This window comes from Nerophis ophidion, linkage group LG05, assembly GCF_033978795.1.
Source record: "Nerophis ophidion isolate RoL-2023_Sa linkage group LG05, RoL_Noph_v1.0, whole genome shotgun sequence".
Classification (NCBI taxonomy): domain Eukaryota; kingdom Metazoa; phylum Chordata; class Actinopteri; order Syngnathiformes; family Syngnathidae; genus Nerophis; species Nerophis ophidion.
This window is the reverse complement of record NC_084615.1, coordinates 59,533,462-59,559,958: the sequence shown is the minus strand read 5'-3', so window position 1 is coordinate 59,559,958 and position 26,497 is coordinate 59,533,462. Positions and strand designations below refer to the sequence as shown.

The following is a 26,497-nucleotide window of genomic DNA, read 5'->3' as shown; positions in this document are numbered from 1 at the left end:
AGAGTTGAGTCTGTAATTGCTGCAAAAGGTGGACCAACTTCATAGTTTACCCTGTGGGTTAGGAATGGGATGGCACTTAAAGTTCATATGTGAGTCAAGGCAGGTGGCCAAATACTTTTGGCAACATAGTGTATGTCAGCGTCATGCAGTTTGCCATCACATGTTGTTGTATAATGCAGACAGGTCAGTAATCATATTAAGAAATAAGACATGCTGGTCATATTGTCATTTGGATTTACAAACCCCTTTTTTCATATGAGTTGGGAAATTGTGTTAGATGTAAAAACAAACGGAATATAATGATTTGCAAATCCTTTTCAACCCATATTCAATTGAATGCACTACAAAGACAAGATATTTGATGTTAAAACTCATAAAAAAAATGTTTCTGCAAGTAGTAATTAACTTACAATTTCATGGCTGCAACACGTGCCAAATTAATTGGGAAAGGACATGTTCACCACTGTGTTACATCACCTTTTCTTTTAACAACACTCAATAAACGTTTGGGAACTGAGGAAACTATTTGTTGAATCCGAATGGTTATTTTCCTCTTTATTCTGGAGGACACCACGTCCTCTGTTTCCAAATAAAATTTAAAATGTGGACTCGTCAGACCACAGAACACCTTTCCACTTTGCATCAGTCCATTTTAGGTGTCAGGGCCCAGAGAAGCCGGCGGCAATTCAGGATATTGTTGTAAATGGGTTTGGCTTTGCAAAGTACAGTTTTAACTTGCACTTACAGATGCACCCCCCCCCCTAGAGGGGGGTGGGTTGCCCACATCTGAGGTCCTCTCCAAAGTTTCTCATAGTCAGCATTGTCACTGGCGTCCCACTGGATGTGAATTCTCCCTGCCCACTGGGTGTGAGTTTTCCTTGCCCTTTTGTGGGTTCTTCCGAGGATGTTGTAGTCGTAATGATGTGTGCAGTCCTTTGAGACATTTGTGATTTGGGGCTATATAAATAAACATTGATTGATTGATTGATGTAGCGACCAACTGTAGTTACTGACAGTGGTTTTATGAAGTGTTCCTGAGCCCATGTGGTGATATCCTTTACACACTGATGTCGGTTTTTTGATGCAGTACCGCCTGAGGGATCAATAGTGCGTAATATCATCGCTTACGTGCAGTGATTTCTCCAGATTCTCTGAACTTTTTGATGATTTTACGGACCGTAGATGGTAAAATCTCTAAATTCCTTGCAATAGCTTGTTGAGAAATGTTGTGCTAAAACTGTTCGGCAATTTGCTTACAAATTGGTGTCCCTCACCCCATCCTTGTTTGTGAATTACTTAACATTTCCTAGAAGCTGCTTTTATACCCAATCATGGCACCCACCTGTTCCCAATCAGCCTGCACACCTGTGGGATGTTCCAAATAAGTGTTTGATGAGCATTCCTCAAATTAATCAGTATTTATTGCCACCTTTCCCAACTTCTTTGTCACGTGTCGCTGGCATCAAATTCTAAAGTTAATGATTATTTGCAAAAAAAATTTTTTTATCAGTTTGAACATCAAATATGTTGTCTTTGTAGCATATTCAACTGAATATGGGTTGAAAATGATATGCAAATCATTGTATTCCGTTTATATTTACATCTAACACAATTTCCTAACTCATATGTAAAATGGTTCTATTAAGACAATGATTTCAAATATTTACAAATGAACCTGCCGTCATCATAAAATAAACAATGCAGTGCAAGATGTTAACAGTATAAGTAGTGTTGTATGCCTTATTTTAGCAACCTGTAAGTCTCCACACAAGTGTAAAAAGAAGTACACCACTGTATGAGTAAATTAGAGAAAATCTAAGTCTGTATTCACATTGATTAAAGCAATTCACCATGCTTCTGGGCGGTGAGTCTCTTCACATGAAGACGAAACAGAGCTGACTTCTATTAGTCTTTGATGGCTTTTTTTGCCACAAGCATTGACACCATATTTAATAATATATGAGGACAGGTATTTTTGTCACTAGGCAACAAAAAAAAGACGGCATCACCACTCGAAGGGTTGCGCTTTGCAAAAAGGTAAAAAAGTTCAAGAGACAATAAGAATGATGCGATTTGTGGAGAGATTCTGTACAAAGGCACCAGAGTCACTTAGGTAACAAAAAAAAAAGAAGAAAAAAAAGAAACATTCTCTAAAAACTTTTTTAAAAGGATTATCGCTGACAACCCTCAAAGCTGTGTTTGGCACCCAGGATGTGAATTTGGAATGGGGTGACTGGCATGTACACAGCATGGGAAAGGATTTAGCAATGAAGCATTTGAGAGTAAGAAAATAAGAAAGGATTTAACAGAAAATCATTTGTTGGAGGCAGGCTTTAACTGGAAGAAATGAGAAAGTCAACAGCCTGGCAGGTTACAGCTAAGCTGCCCATCACAGACATGTTTTCGTGTGTGTGTGTGTGTGTGTGTGTGTGTGTGTGTGTGTGTGTGTGTGTGTGTGTGTGTGTGTGTGTGCGTGTGTGTGTGTGTGTGTGTGTGTGTGTGTGTGTGTGTATCACCATCTGTGCTGTCATGTGCAGCTGTGCTCCCTGAGAGCCCAAGATCCGAAACTCAGCTGTTGCCAAGACAACTTTTATCCATGCAATACCTGGCAGACACACACACACACACACACACACACACTGTATACATGTTTTGAAGTACCTGTAGAATGGAAAAACAAGTTGCCTCTATTGCCTCTATATTGAAGCTACACTATATTGCCAATATTATTTGGCCACCCATCCAAATGACCAGAATCAGGTGTCCTAATCACTTGGCCTGGCCACAGGTGTATAAAATCAAGCACTTAGGCATGGAGACTGTTTCTACAAATATTTGTGAAAGAATGGGCCCCTCTCTAGAGCTTAGTGATTTCCATCATGGAACTGTCATAGGATGCCACCTGTGCAACAAATCCAGTCGTGAAACCTCCTCGCTCCTAAATATTCCAAAGTCAACTGTCGGCTTTATTAAAAGAAAATGGAATAGTTTGGGAACAACAGCAACCCAGCCACGAAGTGGTAGGCCACGTAAACTGACAGAGAGGGGTCAGCGGATGCTGAAGCGCATAGTGCTAAGAGGTCGCCTACTTTCTGCACAGTTAGTTGCTACAGAGCTCCAAACATCATGTGACCTTCCAATTAGCCCACGTACAGTACGCAGAGTGCGTCATGGAATGGGTGTCTATGGCCGAGGAGCTGCATCACAGCCATACATCATCAAGTCCAATGCAAAGCGTCGGATGCAGTGGTGTAATGCATGTCACCAATGGACTATAGAGAATTGGAGACACGTTCTCCGGAGTGACGAATCACGCTTTTCCATCTGGCCATCTGATGGACCAGTCTCGGTTTGCAGGTTGCCAGGAGAACGGTACATTTCGGACTGCATTGTGTCGAATGTGAAATTTGATGGAGGGGGAATTAAGGTGTGAAGTTGTTTTTCATGAGTTGGGCTTAGCCCTTTAGTTCCAGTGAATGAAACTTGGAATGTTCCAGGATACCAATACATTTTGGACAATTCCATGCTCCCAAACTTGTCGGAGCAGTTTGGAGCCGGCCCCTTCCTCTTACAACATAACTGTACACCAGTGCACAAAGCAAAGTCCATAAAGACATGGATGACAGAGTCTGTTGTGGATAAACTTGACTGGCCTGCACAGAGTCCTGACCTGAACCCGATAAAAATAATTAGAATTAGAACGGAGGCTGAGAGCCAGGCCTTCTCGACCAACATCAGTGTGAGACTTCACCAATGGGCTTTTGGAAGAATGGTCAAAAATTCCTAGAAACACACTCCGCAACCATGTAGACAGCCTTCCCAGAAGAGGTGAAGCTGTAATAGCGGCCAAAGGTGGACCGACATCATATTAAAGGCCTACTGAAATGAGATGTTCTTATTTCAACGGGAATAGCAGGTCCATTCTATGTGTCATACTTGATCATTTCGCGATATTGCCATATTTTTGCTGAAAGGATTTAGTAGAGAACATCGACGATAAAGTTCGCAACTTTTGGTCGCTAATAAAAAAGCCTTGCCTGTACCCTAAGTCGCAAACGATGACGTCACCCGTGTGAGGGCTCTTCACATCCTCACATTGTTTATAACATGAGCCTCCAACAAAAAGAGCTATTCACACCGAGAAAACAACAATTTCCCCATTAATTTGAGCGAGGATGAAAGTTTTGTCGCTGAGAATATTGATAGCGAAGGACTAGAAAAAATAAATTAAAAAAATAAAGTTAAAAAAAAGCAATTCAGATGTTTTTAGACACATTTACTAGGATAATTCTGGAAGATCTCTTATCTGCTTATTGTTTTAATATTGTTTTAGTGAGATTTTAAAGATTGTAAAGACATACCTCGAGGTCGGATGGCTGTGGTGATCACGCAGTGCCTCATTGAGAAGCCGAGGAGCTAAGCTCACAGCTGCCTTTTTTGACATGCCAGCTGCTGCAAGATGACAAATAATCCATTGATGTGTCTGGTAAGATATATATCACCATTTCCCCATCCAAAAACATGCTGGTTGACTTAAGGAAAACATGTTCGCTTGACCGCTCCACTTCACAACAAAGAAACACCGGCTGTGTCTCGGTGCTAAAGACAGCTGCAATACACCGCTTTCCACCAACAGCATTGTTCTTTATAGTCTACATTATTAAATGAACAAATTGCAAAAGATTCAGCAACACAAATGTCCAAAATACTGTCTAATTACGCCACGAACAGAGACGACTTTTAATATTTCCTTACAGTCCGTGACGTCACGAGTACGCATCATCATTCCGTGATGTTTTCAACAAGAAACTCACGGGAAATATAAAATTGCAATTTAGTAAACTAAAAAGGCCGTATTGGCATGTGTTGCAATGTTAATATTTCATCATTGATATATAAACTATCAGACTGCGTGGTGGGTAGTAGTGGGTTTCAGTAGGCCTTTAAGTTCTTATGTGACTCAAGGCAGGTGGCCAAATACTTTTGGCAATGTAGTGTATATATTTGATGTACAACACCCAAACACTTACAAAGTTTCCAAGTAAAATCAAAATAGTATCAATCTCAGGGAGATTCTCGAGCCATTTATAAAGATGCTGTAAAGAGCAAGCTAGTCACATGATCCGTGAGGTACAGGTGGGAACCACAGATCTCTTCCCCATCAACAATAATGCTAGTCATGCAGACTTTGTGAGTGCCAAGAAAGGTTACCTTGGGAAAAAATATGATCCATAACTTTATATGTCTTATCCAGAATATAAGGAGGATGAGCTACAAGTTTTAAAATCATCATGTAGCAGCATTATTAAGTGCTAAACAAGAAATGTAAACAACATAGCTAGAAAATACAATTCCGCCAGAAATTGTGTGGTAATGCCCCGATGCTGGAGCTGGACTGAAATGCGAAAGGAATGTAGAGTACTATGATAATGTGTTTGAATCTACAGTAAGAATGGTTTGAATATTGATATATAACCTGCTCAGTGGCCTTGTGGTTAGTGTCCGCCCTCAGACTGGAAGATCGTGTGTTGAAACCCTGGCCGAGGCATACCAAAGACTATAAAAATGGGACCCTGCGCTGCCCTGCTTGGCACTCAGCATCAAGGGTTGGAATTGGGGGTTAAATCACCAAATAATTCCAGAGTGCAGCCACCGCTGGTGCTCACTGCTCCTCTCACCTTTTTGGATTGATGTTCAAAGTTATTTAGCGGCAGAATGGTTTGATCTCATTAGCTGCATTGCCAGCCACCAGGAACAAGCCGATTATTAGAAAACAGAATGAAAAAAAAAAAAAAACTATTTCTTCTGGTCTCTCATAAGGATTGTGAATGACAGGCAAATATCCAAAAAATGCGCAGTTACCCTTCAAACCGTACTAACGAACCGGTTCAGTCAATAGCTTGTTTTGCTTTAACAAGTAATGGGAACAGAATCTTAAAATTATAATATTTTGACATTCCAAAAATCCTGTTCGTGAATTTGTCATACATACACAATTTGAAATTCCTCCAGACCATTTGCTACAATAAAACATTACCACAGACAGTGTTTGGTATATTTCATAATGCAGCCTTTATTTAAAATAATAAACTAACAGTAGTATTAGAAAAAAGCTGCTACAATCAGATTAGCCCAAAAGGAACAGGAGACAATGTACAAAATCAGTGCAGAGTAGGATGTGTATTTATGTTTGCTAATAGTGCGATCATTTCTGTACATGCTATTAGACATTATAAGATTTCTGGAATTATTGATTATAGATAGGGTGACATTATGATACAAATAAAATGTGCTCCCTTCTTGTTTCATTTCATCCTCAGATTATTGTGCAGTAATTGTGTACGGATGTTTACATCTTTAAACATGCACGTTTTGTTCACAATAGGTTTTTTCATACATTTGGATTGAAATCATCATGTATTTGCTCAGATTATTTTAAATTTTTGATGAGGTGGCAACTCGTCCAGGGTGCACCCTGCCTTCCGCCCAAGTGCAGCATTTGCCCAGAGCCCACATATAGAGCCCGACAAAATCCCGACAAAGATTTTGTCCGTGTTTCAGTTGTTCTTTTCTCCTGTCTGCAAACTGGACAAGCGAAAATTAGCCTTGCTCACAGGGTTTGTCTATGCTTCGAAACCCTTAGTCACACGCTTTTTCGATGCATCGTAACCCTTGGTTACACGCTTTTTCTATGCGTCGTAACCCTTAGTTACACACTTTTTCTATGGTTCATAACCCTTAGTTACACACTTTTTTCTATGGGTCGTAACCCTTAGTTAAACGCTTTTTCTTCTATGCGTCGTAAACCTTAATCGCACGCATTTCTATGCGTCGTAACCCTTAGTTACACGCTTTTTCTATGGGTCGTAACCCTTAGTTAAACGCTTTTTCTTCTATGCGTCGTGAACCTTAATCGCACGCATTTCTATGCGTCGTAACCCTTAGTTAAACGCCTTTTCTATGTGTCGTAACCTTTAGTTACACGCTTTTTCTTCTATGCGTCTTAACCCCTCAGTCATACGCTATTTTTTCTTTGTAATTCAAAACGTACTCACTGAAATCTGCGTTCCTTCCTTTTTGTCCTCGGTTCTCCGTCAGTTGTCCGATCCCAGCCCGGGTGAAGAAAAAGCAGCTCCTCAATGGGAGATGTGAGTGCCATGGTTTTCTGATTTTACTCACCCGGCTGGAATCGTCATCAAGAAGATGTCAGGTTCAAACACTGATGACATCTAATAATCAGACAGGAAGCAAGGAATCATGCAGAAACACAGTTCAATTTAGCTCATGAGGAGACACGTGTTTTGGGCTGTATTCTAGTTACAGATCCAAACTATGTTCTAAAAGTCAAGCTCGTGCGCCTCCTCTATTTATTAGGAACATCCCTATTACATTACTCTTGCTGAGGCATGGGGGTAATCTCGACAACTGTAGTTCGACACAATATATGATAATAGAATTTAAAAAATTAGTTAACGGGGGTCATATCGCCTTGTCTCTGCTCTGTCTGCGTCACGGCGGTGTTCGGCCTTGGCTGTCAGCAGGCCGAGTCTAGACACAACACTGATAAAAACAACTGGCAATCTTTTGGATTGCCAGCTTGCATAGATACAAAAATACCACTTCAGCACAATTGACAATAATTTATATCAACGGCCTTCAAGCATAAAGTTATGATGATAATATATACATCATTATTCTAACATTCTTATGCAGATATAGACCAGTTGCGGTCATCTCTGACCTCTCCTGTCGGTCACTCAAAGACATCCGTGTGCAAAATAATTAACAATAACAGCCTCTATTGTTACACGACAGAAAAGCAATCAAAAGGAGATCCTGCATTAGTCCCGAGGCAAGACTTTTTGAAACTATTATGGTTGTTTGTAGCACATTATATTGAATTTCATCTTATACAATACTTATTACACAAAAGTTGTTGTTTTTTTAAAGACACTTACATGTTAAAATGTTTGTGTTTTGAGGAGGCCAATTACCAATTAAATGTTTTAAATTAATTTAAATGGGAGTCACTGTGGCAGAGGGGTTAGTGCGTCTGCCTCACAATACGAAGTTCCTGCAGTCCTGGGTTCAAATCCAGGCTCAGGATCTTTCTGTGTGGAGTTTGCATGTTCTCCCCGTGAATGCGTGGGTTCCCTCCGGGTACTCCGGCTTCCTCCCACTTCCAAAGACATGCACCTGGGGATAGGTTGATTGGCAACACTAAATTGGCCCTAGTGTGTGAATGTGAGTGTGAATGTTGTCTGTCTATCTGTGTTGGCCCTGTGATGAGGTGGCGACTTGTCCAGGGTGTACCCTGCCTTCCGCCCGTTTGTAGCTGAGATAGGCGCCAGTGCCCCCTGCGACCCCGAAAGGGAATAAGCGGTAGAAAATGGATGGATGGATGGATAAATGGAAAACGTTGATTTCAGTTACGAACTTGCTCATGAAACCGATTTTGCTCGAATGCTGAGCTACTACATTATCGGTTATACATATCAGCATCAGGATATAATGGTTTTGTGTTTGGCCCGTACCACGCAGCACACAACAGGATGTAGTTACAACTGGTTAAGTGGCAACGACTTAACTTGATTACAACTTTCTTGAGCTCTCTTATAAAACTTGATGGTGATGATGATAAATAGTGTGGGCTGAATCTAATTTGGCTGCAAATCTCATTTCTGTCAAGGGACTTTTCTTTATTAATATCACTTGTGGAGGTAAATTAATCAAAGCAAACATCCTTATGACTCCAGCTGGATAGCAGAAAGATAACATAAATCAATTTTATAATCTAATATAACTTAATTCACTGCTTAGGCTGACAAAGATGTACTATTGAGTACTTCTACATTCAACTGTATTGTATTTTTCATTTATTTATTTTTTGCTCTTTGTTCTATTAGTTTAGATAAATAAACTCAGCTTATGTTCTGATTACTATTGATTGACATATTTGGAAATAACTGAGAACCACTGGCAGAAAGGGTTGGTTAATTGTAAACTACTGCAAGTTTATAAACTTTTAAAATAAATAAATTTGACTGCAAATGTTTAATGCTATATTGCTTTTGTGATGCCTTAATTCTTACTGTAATTTTCCTCAGAGGAACAGCAGGTACGCAGGGAACCTTGCCAGTCTAATTAAATAGCCATTTAGAATGTTATAAACTTTTAACAGCTGTGAGAATAAACACTATAGTCACTTCTGTGCACTGTAAGGAATATTGGGGCATTAGAAAGTAAAGCAGGCATCCTGTCTATTCACACAATAATTAAGTTAATGTCCAGGAGTAATGTAAATCCTGGAGCATCTAGATTAACAAAATAATTTGACCACATAGCTGGACAGGACATGTAAAATTAAAAATATATTATTTTCAGTAGTAGTAGAAGTGTTTATGGACTTAACACAAGCATTTGACACGATTAATCATCGCATCTTAAACAAATTACAACAGTATGGCATCAGAGGGTTGGTCTTGAACTGGGTAAGAAGCTACTTAACCAACAGGAAGCAATATGTGAAGTTAGGCGAACACACTTCTACAGAGCTGAAAACATCTTGTGGCGTACCTCGGGGATCAATAATTGGACCAAAATTGTTCAATCTCTACATAAATGACATTTGTAAAGTGAGAAATATTTAAACTTAGTATTATTTGCAGACGATACTACTGCATTTTGTTCAGGAGAGAACACACGGAAGATAATACAAATAATTACAGAAGAAATTAACAAATTAAAAAGATGGTTTGACAAAAACAGACTATCTTTGAATCTCAGTAAGACTAAAATAATTGTATTTGGTAACAGTAAAAGAGAAGGTCAAACAGAAATACAGATAGACGGAGTAAATATTGAAAGGGTAAAAGAAAGCAAATTTTTGGGCTTACTAATAGATGATAAAATGAATTGGGAATCTCATGTAAAAAAATATACAAAATAAAGTAGCAATAAACACATCAATAATGAATAAGGCAAAACATGTTCTGGACCAAAAAATAACTTAATATTCTTTACTGCTCACTAGTGTTACCACATCTGAGTTATTGTGCAGAAATATAGGGAAATAATTACAAATCTGCGCTTCATTCACTAACTGTTACAAAAGAGATCAATTAGAATAAGACATAATGTTGCATATAAAGAACATACAACCCCTTTATTTCTTAAATCACAATTGTTGAAATTTAACAATTTGGTGCATTTGCAAACTGCTAAAATGATGTATAAAGCTAACTATAACCTGCTAGCCAAGAATGTACAACAGCTCTTCTCAACAAAAGAGGAGAAATCTAAGGTTGGAGGAAAATCTCATTTAAATAATTTGTACGCACGTACGACACCTAAAACCTTTAGTATATCAGTACATGGAATTAAATTATGGAACTGATTAACCAAAGAAATCAAACAAAGCACCAATATGATTTAGTTTAAGAGACTGTTCAAATTACAAGTGTTCACGAAGTACACAGAACAAGAATTATGATAAACATCTTGAACCCTTTGTTTTTCCTAATTTTTTTCTTTTTTAATGAGACAAATATTATTTTTTTTTTTATTATTTGTTTGCCTACTATGGTATATTATTTATTTATTATTTATTTGTTCACTGTTCTGTTACAGAGAACAAGGAAATTGGATAAAATTGCTATGGTATGAAAAAGGGTAGGAATAAATAAACTCTGCTTCTACCTACTCCTTTTCGAACGTGCTGTAATGAAACAACTGGAATTGTGTGATGCATTACATTGTATAGTATGCATTTTCGTAATAAAATGAAACTGAACTGAACACTTTCACTCCTGCAGGTTGTCATAAATATGCTCACATGGACATCATCATTCACTACTTTATCATGATATCACATTGTATAGGGAAGCCAAAGTTAAAAAATAATATATATAGTTCAACTATACTAAAGAAAAGTAAGCAAATGTCAATTTCATTGAGTTGAGTGAGCTAATTGTAACATATCCATATAGGCACACTGTTTTTAAGGCTCTCTTGATACCACTGTCTTTCTAATGGGAAAAGGGAAAATGTATTTAATGTTCATCTTGGTGATAAGTAGGTCCGCAACTGACATGAAATACAAAGAAATGGGGCAATAGAGTGAACTGATGCTTCACAGAAAGGAGGTCTCCGGCTTTGCTGAGTTTGGATTTTATTGCAGTTGCAGATTAGGTTCATTGACACCTAAATGCACCAAACACTAAGTGCCGGTTTGAATGGTTATATGTCCCTTGTCAGTGCTCCACCAAACATGATTGTCAGTCATCTATCAGAGCAAAAGATCATTTTGCATTATACTGTACACTAAACAAGCATGTCAAAGCAAGCATCTTTCAGATATAAAGGTCATTTACTTGGTAAATGGTAAATGGGTTATACTTGTATAGCATTTTTCCACCTTCAAGGTACAGTACTCAAAGCGATTTGACAGTATTTTTCACATTCACCCACTCACACACACATTCACACACTGATGGCGGGAGCTCCCATGAAAGGCCCTAACCCCGACCCATCAGGAGCAAGGGTAAAGTGTTTTGCTCAAGGGCACAATGAACGTGACGAGGTTGGTAGAAGGTGGAGATCGAACCTGGAACCCTCAGGTTGCTGGCACGGCCACTCTCCCAACAGCACCATGCCGTCTGAATACATTTTCAATAAATTTAACCCTCATCCAACCATTTACTCGAATATAACTTTCTGTGTGGAGTTTGCATGTCCTCCCCGCGACTGCGTGGGTTCCCTCCGGGTACTCCGGCTTCTTCCCATTTCCAAAGACATGCACCTGGGGATAGACTTGTCCAGGGTGTACAACGTCTTCCGCCCGATTGTAGCTTAGATAGGCACCAGCGCCCCCCGAGACCCCAAAGGGAATAAGCGGTAGAAAAAAAGAATGGATGGATGGATAAAATAAGCCATTGTATAACAGCCAATCAAATATATTATACATTACCGACTACAAAACTTTTTTTTTTACTACAGTCAAGTTATAGGAGGGGACGGCTTGATTTAAACCAGGGGTCGGGAACCTTTTTGACTGAGAGAGCCATGAAAGCCAAATATTTCGAAATGTATTTCCGTGAGAGCCATATAGTATTTTTTTAACACTGAATACAACTAAATGCGTGCATTCTTAAGTAAGACCAACATTTTTAGAGTATAATAAGTCTCTTATTCTTTTTAATAACATTATTATTCTAAAGTTAACCAATAATAAATATTATACTTCTTACAATTAATGCGACATCTTGGACAGGTGCGATAAACAGATGGTTGGATTAAAATGCATGAGAATGTTTTATAATTTGAACGTTATTTTTAACACTGTGATTACCAGCGGAATTATTCATTACTTATCGTGTTAAGCAATGTCAGCTAAGATTTATCTGAAAGCCAGATGCGGTCATCAAAAGAGCCACATCTGGCTCTAGAGCCATAGGTTCCCTACCCCTGATCTAAACATTGATAGTATTGGTATTAATGTAAAGAGATGATTTTTTTTTAGTTCTGTTTTATGCCTATTTTCACAAACGTATGTTTTTTTTTTCTTTTTTGGTTTTTCATTCTTATTTTTTGGGCCTTGTAATCCAAAAGATTTGAATGACAGCCATTTCTAGTTTTTCTTTTTGTTTAGTCGTTATTTACTATTGACCTAATTGTGCTTATTTCGTTGATTTTGTTACGTTCTGATGTTTAACAATTTAGAGTCAAAACAATCTTGAAAAAAAGTCCCGTCAAATATTGGTTTCAGTATCAGAAATACTAGTATGCAGCTACAAATGTTTTGTGTTAGGAAAAAAATAAATAAACTGAAAAATCAAGTTTTAAATTCTGAAAATTACTTCATTTAAAAACTTGAAAGGCACTTTGAGAGCGCATTCCTCAACCAGACCCCATCTCCCAATAGTAAAAAGTCATGAATCCAGACGTTGAGCCGGATCACCTCCAGAATGTAATCCCTTTTTTCGTATCCAATTTCGGACATTGCCTGAAAGTTTCATCAAAATGTGCCCATTACTTTACAAACTATCCAAAAAGAGACAGAAGAAACAGAGTGGAGCCTTTTGCCAGTCATCCAATGTCTTTGTCCATGTGGGTGGAGGCTGCTAGCATGCGAACACAGAATTTGAAGTCCGTTAGGTAAACGTAAGGTAAGATTGTAGAAATGATCCGGTCAGCCACACAGAGCACTGTACTTACCTCATTCTAGTAAGAATCACTTGTTGGCGCCCACATAAAAGGATAACAAAATTCGGTAACACTTTAGTATGGGGAACATATTCACCATTGGGTCTAATTAGTCATTATTAAGTACTTATTAATGCCTTATTCTGCATGACCATATTACAGAACTAGAGCTAACCCCCTAACCAAATAACTCTAAATTAAGTATTTGTTACTTAGTACATGTTCCCCTCGTGTCCAAATAAATGTAAATTAAGTCTGTGTTACTTAGAATATGTTTCCCATACTAAAGTGTTACCCAAAATTCTTCTAGTACAAAACACATAAAATAAGGTGAATGTGGAAGAAACCAAACGTCTTTGTTTATCCATCCATCCATCCATTTCTACCGCTTATTCCCTTTTAGGGGTCGCAGGGGGCGCTGGCGCCTATCTCAGCTACAATTGGGCGGAAGGCGGGGTACACCCTGGACAAGTCGCCACCTCATCGCAAGGCCAACACAGATAGACAGACAACATTCACACTCACATTCACACACTAGGGCCAATTTGGTGTTGCCAATCAACCTATCCCCAGGTGCATGTTTTTGGAAGTGGGAGGAAGCCGGAGTACCCGGAGGGAACCCACGCATTCACGGGGAGAACATGCAAACTCTTTTGTTTATTAGAAGCAAAATATGAATTGTTTTGAAGATTTTTTTTAAATATATAAAAAAAATCTTAATTCCCTCCAATAGCTCCACACGGAGGTCACACACACAAGGTGGATTTGCAATCAGCAGAAGTGTGGACTCATGATGCACCAGTCTGATTTACAATGCTTCACTAACATTAATGACAGCAATATAGCAGCAACCTTTCATTCATCCATCCATCCATTTTCTACCGCTTATTCCCTTTTGGGGTCGCGGGGGGCGCTGGCGCCTATCTCAGCTACAATCGGGCAGAAGGCGGGGTACACCCTGGACAAGTCGCAACCTCATCGCAGGGCCAACACAGATAGACAGACAACATTCACACTCACATTCACACACTAGGGCCAATTTAGTGTTGCCAATCAACCTATCCCCAGGTGCATGTCTTTGGAGGTGGGAGGAAGCCGTAGTACCTGGAGGGAACCCACGCATTCACGGGGAGAACATGCAAACTCCTTTGTTTATTAGAAGCAAAATATGAATTGTTTTGAAGATTTTTTTTAAATATATAAAAAAAATCTTAATTCCCTCCAATAGCTCCACACGGAGGTCACACACACAAGGTGGATTTGCAATCAGCAGAAGTGTGGACTCATGATGCACCGGTCTGATTTACAATGCCTCACTAACATTAATGACAGCAATATAGCAGCAACCTTTCATTCATATTCTTCTAAATGCCTTTTTCGCTTCAGCCACAAAAAGAAACAATGACTCATCACACCTGCATGACATGCACGCTCAATTCTGAGGTTGCAGTGTTGATAAGCTCCACTGAATTGGGGAGGGTTTTAATCAGCATAACATGCTGAAAATTCCTCCTTGGTGGTAATCAGTTCTGACTGAGAACCTACGCACACGCAAGACTCAGATCTTTTTATGTTATATTTTAATCTCCATTTAGAGCCCACCGACACACACACTCTAGACGTGATAATTGCAAGCCACTTCAAGGCTCGCGTTTCTATGGTACAGTTATATTGACACCCCCTAAATTGGCTGACTGACGTCAACATTTACTTGTGACTTTGGCCAGACATAGAAAATGGGCAGTAGTTCAGGATGTTAATCCATCTCCTTATTAAAAAATGGCGGCATAGCTCGGTTGGTAGAGCGGCTGTGCCAGCAACTTGAGGGTTGCAGGTTAGATTCCCGCTTCCGCCATCCTATTCACTGCCGTTGTGTCCTTGGGCAAGACACTTTAGCCACCTGCTCCCAGTGCCACCAACACTGGTTTAAATGTAACTTAGATATTGGGTTTCACTATGTAAAGCGCTTTGAGTCACTAGAGAAAAGCGCTATATAAATATAATTCACTTCACTTCACTTCTTGTTCCACACGGAGGATCGCCGATTATTGCGGCTATGTCCAAACTTTCAGAATATGCACTTTTTTTTCTTTTTCCGTACCACTTATACTACATCTTAAATGTTTAACTAGGTTAAAACAAAAACATCTCATAACTTCTGTTCTACTTGATTTAGACCAGGGGTGTCAAACATACGGCCCGAGGGCCGGATCAGGCCCGCAAACAGGTTGTATCCAACCCGCGGCAAGAGTTTGCTAAGTATAAAAAATGAACCTGAAATGTTTTGAATGAAAGAAACAGCTGTTCTAAATGTGTCCACTGGATGTCATAATAGCAATTATTATTTGTATCTTTGTTGATGATGCTACATATGAGTTGAGTTGAGTTTGAGTTTATTTCGAACATGAAGGCATACAACATGATACATCACAATTTCCAGTTTCTCTTTTCAACATGTTCGAAAAGGAGTAGGAAGAAGCAGAGCTTATTTAATCCTACCCCTTTTCTTTTACATAACAGTTGCTAAAACTTTTGTTCACTTCCTGTTCTCAATGTATTCACAATATACTCCATAAGTAATCACAATAAAAATATATAAATAAATAATTGGTGAAGTAAATTGTATTCAATACGATGAGATAAGTAAGATTATTTTGAGAATGAAAGAATGAGTGGGTGAATACATTCAGAATGTTTATCATGGTTCTTCTTTTTTGTACTTCGTAAACACTTTAAGTTTGAAGAGTTTCTTGAAGTGGATCATATTAGTACATTGTTTGATTGCTTTGCATAATCCATTCCATAATTTAATTCCACATACTGATATACTGAAGGTCTTAAGTGTTGTACGTGCGTACAAATGATTTAAATTAAATTTTTCTCTAAGATTATATTTTTGCTCTTTTGTTGAGAATAATTGTTGTATATTATTGGGAAGCAGGTTATAGTTTGCTTCGTGTATAATTTTAGCTGTTTGCAAATTCACTATGTCGTGGAATTTCAGTATCTTTGATACAATAAATAAAGGGTTTGTATGTTCTCTATATCCAACATTATGTATTATTCTAACTGATCTTTTTTGTAACACTGTTATAGAATGAAGTGTACTTTTGTAATTATTTCCCCATATTTCTACACAGTAACTCAGATATGGTAACACTAGTGAGCAGTAGAGAATATGAAGTGATTTTTGGTCCAGAACATATTTGGCTTTATTCATTATTGACGTGTTTCTTGCTACTTTATGTTGTATATTTTTTACATGAGATTTCCAGATCAATTTGTCATCAATCATTATACCTAGAAATTTGGTTTCATTTACTCTTTCAATTTCTATTCCGTTTATTTGTATTTGTGTTTGACTTTCTCTTCTACTGTTACCAAATAGCATTATTTTAGTTATACTGAGATTCTATGATAGTCTGTTTTTGTCAAACCATTTTTTAAATGTGTTAATTTCTTCTGTTATTATTTGTTTTATCCTCTGTGTGTTCTCCCCTGAACAAAACGCTGTTGTATCATCTGCAAATAATACTAACTTTAAAACTCTTGTAACTTTACAAATGTCATTTATGTAGAGATTGAATATTTTAGGTCCTAGTATGGATCCCTGAGGTATGTATGTACAAAATAAAAAAATCAGTCGAGGAAAATGATTGAACTACGTAAATAACATACTGTAATTTGATTATAATATAATTTTTGTATCTTGATGGATTGAAAATCAACACCAATGAGTTGACTGATGAATAGTATCACATGATTAATTCAGAAAATATAAATAATACTATTAACCACAACATGAAAGTGTAAAAAAACAACATTATGATTTGTACATTTTCAGAATGTGCTTGTTTTATTTTTAAATAAATAAAACAATCTGAAGCTGTCTTTATTTTTAAGTTATTGTTCCTTCATTTTACCAGTCCGGCCCACTTGGGGGTACATTTTTCTCCATGTGGCCCCCAATCTAAAATAAGTTTGACACCCCTGATTTAGACCTTCTTGGTCCTCCTGTAGTCTTTTTTTTTTTTCTTACCTGCGAGCCCAAGCCCAAGTGAAATCATTTGCAGATAAACTGCATCTAAATTTATTTTACATTACACATAGTAATACAAATAGTTTGCATTTTTTTACCATTATATGGAATGGCAACATACCAAAATATTCTCTCTTTTTCAGTCTTCACACATCAAAAGATTGACATGTTTTTCTATTTCTTTTTTTTTTAATAGCGTTCTTCTGGTGACACTAAGTGATGTTTTCACCTCAGCTGATAGTGATGACAATCTCCTCTGAGGTGAAAGTGGAAAAAATGGATTGATTCAACTAAAAAAACAACTTATTTTTGTGTATGCTTTTAGTCTGTTGCTCACGATAAACAGAAAACTTTTTGAGACCCTCTCCGAAGTTACAAACCTACCAGCAAAAGGATAAATTTTTCAGATGTCACTCACCTTGGCACTCCTGTGTTATTTCTCGTAAGTTCTTTGGAGGTAACAAGTCGGAGCCTTTAAGAAGAAAGAATACATACCAAATCATAACAGTATGTCTTGTCAAAAACATTGGTCCTTTCTTGGCAAAAGTCTATGGATGTTCTCATTTATTCAATCTAATCTGACTAAATCTGACCAGTCTGTCTTTACAAATGAGTATAATATGTTCATCGATGGTTTGCCTTTATGATATTAATCGTGTAATGAGATAATTTTGCTTGTGTGTTGCAGGTATGCCTCTCAGTTTGGACTGCAAGGCATTTTTCGGCTACAGTGGAGAAAACAGGAGACCTATCATCTACTGGATGAAAGGAGAGAAGTTTGTTGAAGAACTCGCGGGACACATTAAAGAAAGTGAAGTCAGGTAACAATCACACATGGGGAAAGGAAGACAGGATGATACTTTAACTGAACAAGATAGTAAGTTAAAGGAAACCGCACTTCTTTTGGAATTGTGCCTATCATTCACGATCCTTATGTGAGACAAGCGCAGAATCATGTTTGGTCTTTTTTGCATTCTAACCAGTAAATAAGTGTGAGCAAAAGCCCTCTTACAATGGAGTCAATGAGGGTTGCTCTTTTCTGTCTATAGAGCGCTTAACAAACTTTCAAACACTTCCATCAACATTTCATATACACACCAGAGGTGGGTAGTAACGCGCCACATTTACTCCGTTACATCTACTTGGGTAACTTTTGGGATAAATTGTACTTCTAAGAGTAGTTTTTATGCAACATACTTTTACTTTTACTTGAGTATATTTATAGAGAAGAAACGCTACTTTTACTCCGCTCCATTTATCTGCAATCAGGTCGCTACTCGCTACTTTTTTTTTATCGATCTGTTAATGCACGCTTTATTTGTTTTGATTTTGTCAGACGGGCATTCAAAGTAGGAACTACGCATGCCTGCATTTCACCAATCAAATGCAGTCACTGGTGACGTTGGACCAATCAAACAGAGTCAGGTGGTCACGTGACCGTCACACGTAGAAACCGACATGTTGAAAAACTTATTGGGGTGTTAATATTTAGTGGTCAATTGTACGGAATATGTACTGTACTGTGCAATCTACTAATAAAAGTTTCAATCTATCAACCAATCAATCAAAAGTGTAAAGGAAAAAAGACACTTTTTATTTCAACCGTACTTCCCGTCCTATCGCACAGTTCCTGTCTTCACAATAAAAGTGCCGCTCCATCGCGCCTGCGCTAACAAAATAAGAGTCTCCGAAAGCCAGAGCAAACAAGCTAGCAAACTACGGAGTTTGACGCCAATGTATTTCTTGTAAAGTGTATAAAAACGAATATGGAAGCTGGACAAATAAGATGCCAAAAACCAACGATTTTAATGATGTATTAGACAGGAAGGAGGAACTTTTTTTCTCCTCCATATGAAAACCGGAACGTTATCAGCACTACTGTCTGATTCCAATCAATGCATGTCATCAGAATCAGGTAATACACCAACTTATATTTTTGTCTTCATTAAAGGTAGGAGTCTATATGTTAAACATGCATGTATAGTCATTAAAACACCTTTGACATGTGAACAAAAACGGCAAAATAAATAAATATAAATGATATACTGTATATATAAAGGTATGTATATATATGATATGTGTGTATGTATATGTATATATGAGGTAGATCACCTCGACTTGGTCATTTATTAAGTAATTGATTAACGTTGAAAAACTTATTGGAGTGTTACCATTTAGTGGTCAATTTTACAGAATATGTACTGTACTGCAATCTACTAATACAAGTTTCAATCAATCAATCAATCAATGAATGCCTACTGACCTATGGTGCTGTTAAGTTATTGTAGCTCAATGTGCCTTAATTTTTTTTATTTTAATGTATTATTATTTAATATATAATATTTTTTTAGTTGCTTAAGAGATATTCCTGGCTATGAATTTGCTCATTGCTATTTTTATGTTTTTGTGCATTATTTGTTGCCGTAATCATTAAACGAACAGGTTACTCATCAGTTACTCAGTACTTGAGTAGTTTTTTCACAACATACTTTTTACTTTTACTCAAGTAAATATTTGGGTGACTACTTCTTACTTTTACTTGAGTAATAAATACAATTTCTGGCTACTCTACCCACCTCTGGTACACACTGTAAGTATATGTGTAATGTAGTAACAGGCACATTCATAACATTAAATATTTACACATTTTGTTCATTTTAAGCATGCAGTGGCGTATTAAAGGCCTACTGAAATGAGATTTTCTTATTTAAACGGGGATAGCAGGTCCATACTATGTGTCATACTTGATCATTTCGCGATATTGCCATATTTTTGCTTAAAGTATTTAGTAGAGAAAATCGACGATAAAGTTCGCAACTTTTGGTCGCTCTTAAAAAAGCCCTGCCTTTCCCGGAAGTAGTGCGCATGACGTCACAGATTGTCGGACTCCTCACATCCACCCATTGATTACAATCATGGACGCCAGCAGCGCGAGCGATTCTGACCGAGAACGCGACAATTTCCCCATTAATTAGAGCGAGGATGAAAGATTTGTGTTTGAGGATATTGATAGCGACGAACTAGAAAAAAAAAAAAGTGACAGCTCCGGGCGACGGCAGTGTGAGCGTTTCAGATGTAATTAGACATATGTACTAGGATAATTCTGGAAGATCCCTTATCTCCTTATTGTTTTAATAGTGTTTTAGTGAGATTTTAAAGATTGTAAAGTAAAGATTGTAAAGACATACCTCGAGGTCGAATGGCTGCGTTTAATGTTCTCATAGTCATCATTGTCACTGGCGTCCCGCTGGGTGTGAGTTCTCCTTGCCCACTGGGTGTGAGTTTTCCTTGCCCTTATGTGGGTTCTTCCGAGGATGTCGTAGTCATAGTAGTTTGTACAGTCCTTTGAGACATTTGTGATTTAGGGCTATATAAATAAACATTGATTGACTGAGGTCAAATGGCTGCGTTGAACACACTGTGTCTCAGAGAGAAGCCGAGGAGCCAAGCTCACAGCTGCTGCAGAACGATGAATAATCCACGGATGTCTTCGGTAATATATATATCACAATTTCCCCATCCAAAAACATGCTGGTTGACGTAGAGAAAACATGTTCGCTTGACCGCTCTGCTTTCACAACAAACAAAGAAACGCCGGCTAAAGACAGCTAGAATCTACCGCTTTCCACCAACAGCATTGTTCTTTATAGTCTCCATTATTAAATGAACAAATTGCAAAAGATTCAGCAACACTGATGTCCAAAATACTGTACAATTATGCGGTTAAAGCAGACGACTTTTAGCTGTGTGTGTGTGCAGCACTATTATTTCCGCACAGTCCGTGACGTCACGCGTACGACATCATTCCGCGACGTTTGCAACAAGAAACTCCTGGGAAATTTAAAATTACAATTTAGTAAACTAAAAAGGTGTGTTGCAATGTTAATTTTTCATCGATATATAAACTATCAGACTGCATGGTGGGTAGTAGTGGGTTTCAGTAGGCCTTTAATATCAAACACTTCACAACGTTCACTTTTTCCTTTAACTACAACACTGACTACTACTTACTCCAGACATACTGCGAGACGTAATTAAATATCACCTACTATACAATGCCTGCTGTCACTGGGAAGCAAACTGTTGGGATGTTGATATATTCCCATTTAGATGAAGAATGACTCATAATTCTTACAAAGGGCAGTAAAAGGGTAGGTGCAAACCAGCGTCTTTTGCGTGTCTTTTGCACCATATCCCATATGGGGAACGGCGGATGAGAGAGTGGTCCTGCCAGCAACCTGAGGGTTCTTGGTTTGATCCCCACCCTATATCTGTTGTGTCCTTGAGCAAGACACTTTACCCTTGCTCCTGATGGGTCATGGTTAGGGCCTTGCATGGCAGCTCCCGCCGTCAGTGTGTGAATGTGTGTGTGATTGGGTTGATGTGGAAATAGTGTCAAAGCGCTTTGAGTACTTTGAAGTAGGGCTGGGCGATATATCGATATATACGATATATTGCGGGTTTGTCTCTGTGCGATATAGAAAATGACTATATCGTAGTATTCGAGTATACGTTCTCACACAGGATTTTTAGCTGCGGGCGTACACTTCAGGCTCTCCTCGCTCTTTCCTGTCTCTCATTCTCACAGACAATCAGGCGCACATTCTTACATACGTCACATACACGCCCTTGCAGGGCAGAGAGGTAGCGACGTGGTTAAGGTTAGCTTCTAACATAGCCGTACGAGAGAAAGAAGGTGCGGATCTGGTAACAAATGAAGAAAGACTTAATTCCCAATAAAAACAGCAGGGGGTCCATCGTCTGGCGGTGGTTTGGCTTCAAGTGGGAATATGTCGAACAGACAACCGTAATTTGTCAAGTGTGGGGGGAAAAGCATTGTTATAAAAAGTAGCATTACTGCTAATATGTAGCATCATTTGAAAAGTCACTCGCTAGAGAATGAAGAGAATTTCATAACCTTAGTAACCTACCACATAGTGAAGGACGAATACTATTTGATTTCCTATTATGCAACTCGTTTTTATTTGACACTTAAAATGTCTCTGACACTATTGCACTTTATGTTTTGGAAATGACTTGAATGTTTGTGCCATTGCTTAATAACTGTAATAAATACACTTTTGGTCACTTGACTTAGTTGTGATTTCCCTCTCTGTATGAAAGTTTAAAAGTAGCATATATGAATGCAGTATGAAGAAAAATGTTTTAATGTAGACACATAGAATCATCGTACTGCTGTGATTATATGCATCAAGTGTTCATTCAAGGCCTAGGCAAAATATCGTAATATAAATGATAAATGATAAATGGGTTGTACTTGTATAGCGCTTTTCTACCTTCAAGGTACTCAAAGCACTTTGACACTATTTCCACATTTACCCATTCACACACACATTCACACACTGATGGAGGGAGCTGCCATGCAAGGCGCCAACCAGCACCCATCAGGAGCAAGGGTGAAGTGTCTTGCTCAGGACACAACGGACGTGACGAGGTTGGTACTAGGTGGGATTTGAACCAGGGCCCCTTGGGTTGCGCACGGCCACTCTCCCACTGCGCCACGCCGTACCATATATATATGGTATATCGCGATATGGCCTAAAAATATTGCGATATTAAAAAAAGGCAATATCGACCAGCCCTACCTTGAAGGTAGAAAAGCGCTATACAAGTATAACCCATTTACCATTTATCTCAGGTCTGAATTGGCTGTCTAAGTTGACCAACTTCTTAATTCATATTCACAACTTTTTACAAACGAGGTAGAATTTAATTAAACTTAGTTCCACCTACAATGTTGAGTTCAATGGGCAACAATGTAAGAAGCAAAATTCATAATCTGGAATTAACTTTCACGAGCTTCGAGGCAAGAAAGCAGCTCCCCAGTTAATCAGAATCAGAATCAGACATACTTTTTTAATCCCCGAGGGGAAAGTAAAATTTTCAGCACAATCCCATTCAAGATCAGACAAACATTACAAGGAGACAGAACAGGATCGCTGACGGGTCTGCCAACTTCCGGCGCCCCTTACAAAAAAGGTGAGATACAGGTAAACAAGTAGGGGGGAATGGGAGAAAAAAAAGATTAAAATTAAAAGAAAAATTAAATAAAATTAAATAAAATCGGTCTAAGCCTGGGCCACTGGAGAAAAAAACAACAACTTCTAGCCATAGTACACATCCCTATTACATGTGTGTAAGAGGGAAACATCAAACATCAAAGAAGACATTAAAGTAGCGGAGCTGATGCAACCAGTCACTACTACATACAGCTATGAATTAAAAGTAAAAGAAACATATACACTGTGGTGGCCTCTGCGGTGTTCGTTGCCGTTGTCCACTGGGGTGAAGGGAGCATGGCCAGAGACAGGAGCAGACCCAACAAAGCAACCAAGAGAGCCGACTCCACTCTCGGTCGCCAACCACCCCTCTTGGCCAGTGTCCAGTCCGCATGGATGAGCGAGGATACGTCCAAGAAGACCGAGGTGTCTGATACCTGTTTAATGATATCAATACAGCAGCATAAAGAAGTTGCCTCTATATAATCAATGTGCGGCTAAAAGTAAGCCCTTAACGTTAGCGCTAATAATAATATGATTTGCCAATATTTGGTTAATATTTAAGTCACAAACTGTAAATAAAGTATTTTTGGCATTTTCTTGGATGGGTGTTTATTGTGTTTTATGGTCGGAATAAATACAATGATGTCATGGCTCCCATAGGCTTCATTGTAAGCAGATTTTATATACCCGTTAGAATGTATTAAAAAAGACAAATGTGTTCTTGTCTCTAATAAGGATTATGAATTATAAGCAAAAAAAAAAAAAATGCAGTTCCCCAATAACCATATGAAACAACTTGCTGAGCCCAAACATGGTAAACAAAAGACAATTGGTATGTCAAAGCTTGCATGTTGTAAATAAGTGCCCTTAATTTTCCAATAAGACACTCATTGACTGATGATTAAGATATCTACCGTACTTCAATTTCCAGGATATGGGAAGGACAGGTGAGACGGGACCCTTCGTTGGTCTTAAACCCAGGTTTTTTCCATTGAGGATAGTGTTTGAGGTGTTTTGTCTCAGAGAAGTAGTCCTGCGGAAGATAGAGGTGTGAGTATATCAAATTTAAACTAATCACGCCCCGTGGTATTTAATTAACCTTTACCTGATGAGTTCTCCAACTCTTGCTCCAGTCCTCTGGCTACACATGATCCAGTAATTCCACTGTTCCACATTCAACATGTTACATTTGTATAGACACATTTCAGCTGTGATGTTTTTTAGGGTTCACACTCCATCCAGCAGCACTGCTGGCCAGTGTAGTGTATGCATTTGTTTATCTGCATTGGCTCCATGTTAATTACACAGATGTGTTCACCTTCAAATTGTCATATTTGCAAATGACTCAAAGTTGGGCACCTTCATATAACTCAGAGCTCATCAAACATAACGAGCTGGATTTGCTTCAACAAAGTTTGCGCATAGTGGAGGACAGTGTTGCAAACGCAGCACAGAATGTCTCCGTTATCCAGTCCAGGGCTGTCTAGCTACTCAGGAATGTTGAAAAGTCAGCATCTTCCTGGTTCAGTCATGTGCATTGAATTGCAAAATGTCCGCTTGGGCCACTGCTTCGTTCATACTTTTACCTAGCATTACAAGGCCAAATGTCAAATTATTATGCGTCTACACCTGAGTCAAGTCCATATCAGCTAAACAATCCAGCTGTTGAGTCAATGTAAGTCCAATTAGTGATGATAATGATAATTGATGCACAATTCATTTTGCCACCACAACACACTTTATACGGATATGTTTGCATTTTAAATCCTTTAAGAATATTTTTAATGTCTGCTTCATTCATACACCTTCTCACACCTGTAGTAAATAAGTGATCAAGTGAGGAGATTTATGGTGTTTTCACACCTACAGCCATAGCTAATTCCAATTCACCCCTTGGTTTAAAAGCTAAAACATTCTACAAGATTGTAAAAAAAAAACGCAACCTCTTCCTTAATTAGTCTGTATTCATTTTATGAATAAAAACACCACACCAAGTTGGATAACATACTAGAATATGATATCACTTACTTTCAGTATTTATTTCCCAAAAGACTAGAGGCCAATTAGTTACATGTCTTCAAATATGCATACAACCCGTTTAGGTAGAGGCCCATTAATGTCAATAACCTGTTTCACTCGACAAAGTCCTGATCAACTGTGTTCTTATTTGTAAGCTCGTGCCCGTTAAAACAAACATCAATGGTGGGCCGTTTTAGTCTATAACAATTTGAAATTGAATTTTCTATGAAAAATCAGTTTGATTATTTAATCATTAATTGTAGTATTGTTAACTTCAGCGTTATCGCTTTTTGCAAGTACAGCTTTGTGGCTGTGTCGAAACGAAACTGCCATGTACCGTTAAAGGTTTGGCATAGGAACAAACATTCTGCCTTCTTTTGCAGTAGACATCTCTGTTCTGTCATCCCCAATTCCGCAGCTACAGTATTTTTCAGACATTAAGGCGCACTTCAAATCCTTCCATTTTCTCCAAAATCGCCAGAGCGCCAAATAACCTGGTACACCTAAGCTATGTATTAATTCTGGTTGTGCTTACTGACCTCGAACCAATTTTACGTGTTACATTGTTAAACGATAAGTGTGACCAGTAGATGGAAGCCACACAAGAGATATGTGAGTACTGCAAGATGACACTTGTCCAATAAATGACGCTAGCAAGTACCGACAAGCACAACCAAAAATTTGATGTTTCATTGAGAATGTAGAACATTTAACACATCGCTCAAAAATCTGTCAAAATGTTTTGGTACGATGTTGGTAAGCTACGAAGTCGCACCGCTTGATGAATTGTCAAAACATTGAGTACGGCGTGGCTTGTTTGGTAGAGCGGCGGAGATAGCACGTTGAGGGTTCCTGGTTCAATCCACAGCAACCCTCAAGGGTTATACAAGTATAACTCATTTACCATTTACTTATCATTTAGCTTTGCGGCTACCGCAGTCAGACTTACTGCGTTTGAACATGCGGATATTATTATGGTGTGTATATCAGGACACCAACAAGACACCTAATAGGAAACATATCTGGCGTTTTGTTTCGCCAAATTACGCAAAACCACCTATTGGTACCTGCTGTTTTGTTTTTGGGATCTGCGTAATTCCTGGAAATTAGCGTGCATCCAACGTCGTACTCCTCGCAGTAGTCAATAATCACCTTCTTTTTCTCTATCCTTTTGTTGTGGGGCATTCATCCTCTGTTGTTGCCATTTCTTATA

The 26,497-nt window shown here is 38.4% G+C and overlaps 1 protein-coding gene across 3 annotated transcripts in view; it reads left to right on the top strand.

Annotated features, from left to right (window-relative positions):
• The window catches only part of il1rapl2 (interleukin 1 receptor accessory protein-like 2), a 761,422-nt gene that overhangs the window by 682,193 nt on the left and 52,732 nt on the right, over positions 1–26,497 (top strand). For all 3 annotated transcript variants that reach the window (XM_061901658.1, XM_061901657.1, XM_061901659.1), the window contains one exon: positions 17,931–18,063. In XM_061901658.1, coding sequence (XP_061757642.1) covers positions 17,931–18,063 — 133 coding nt within the window. The remainder of the gene's footprint in view (positions 1–17,930; positions 18,064–26,497) is intronic.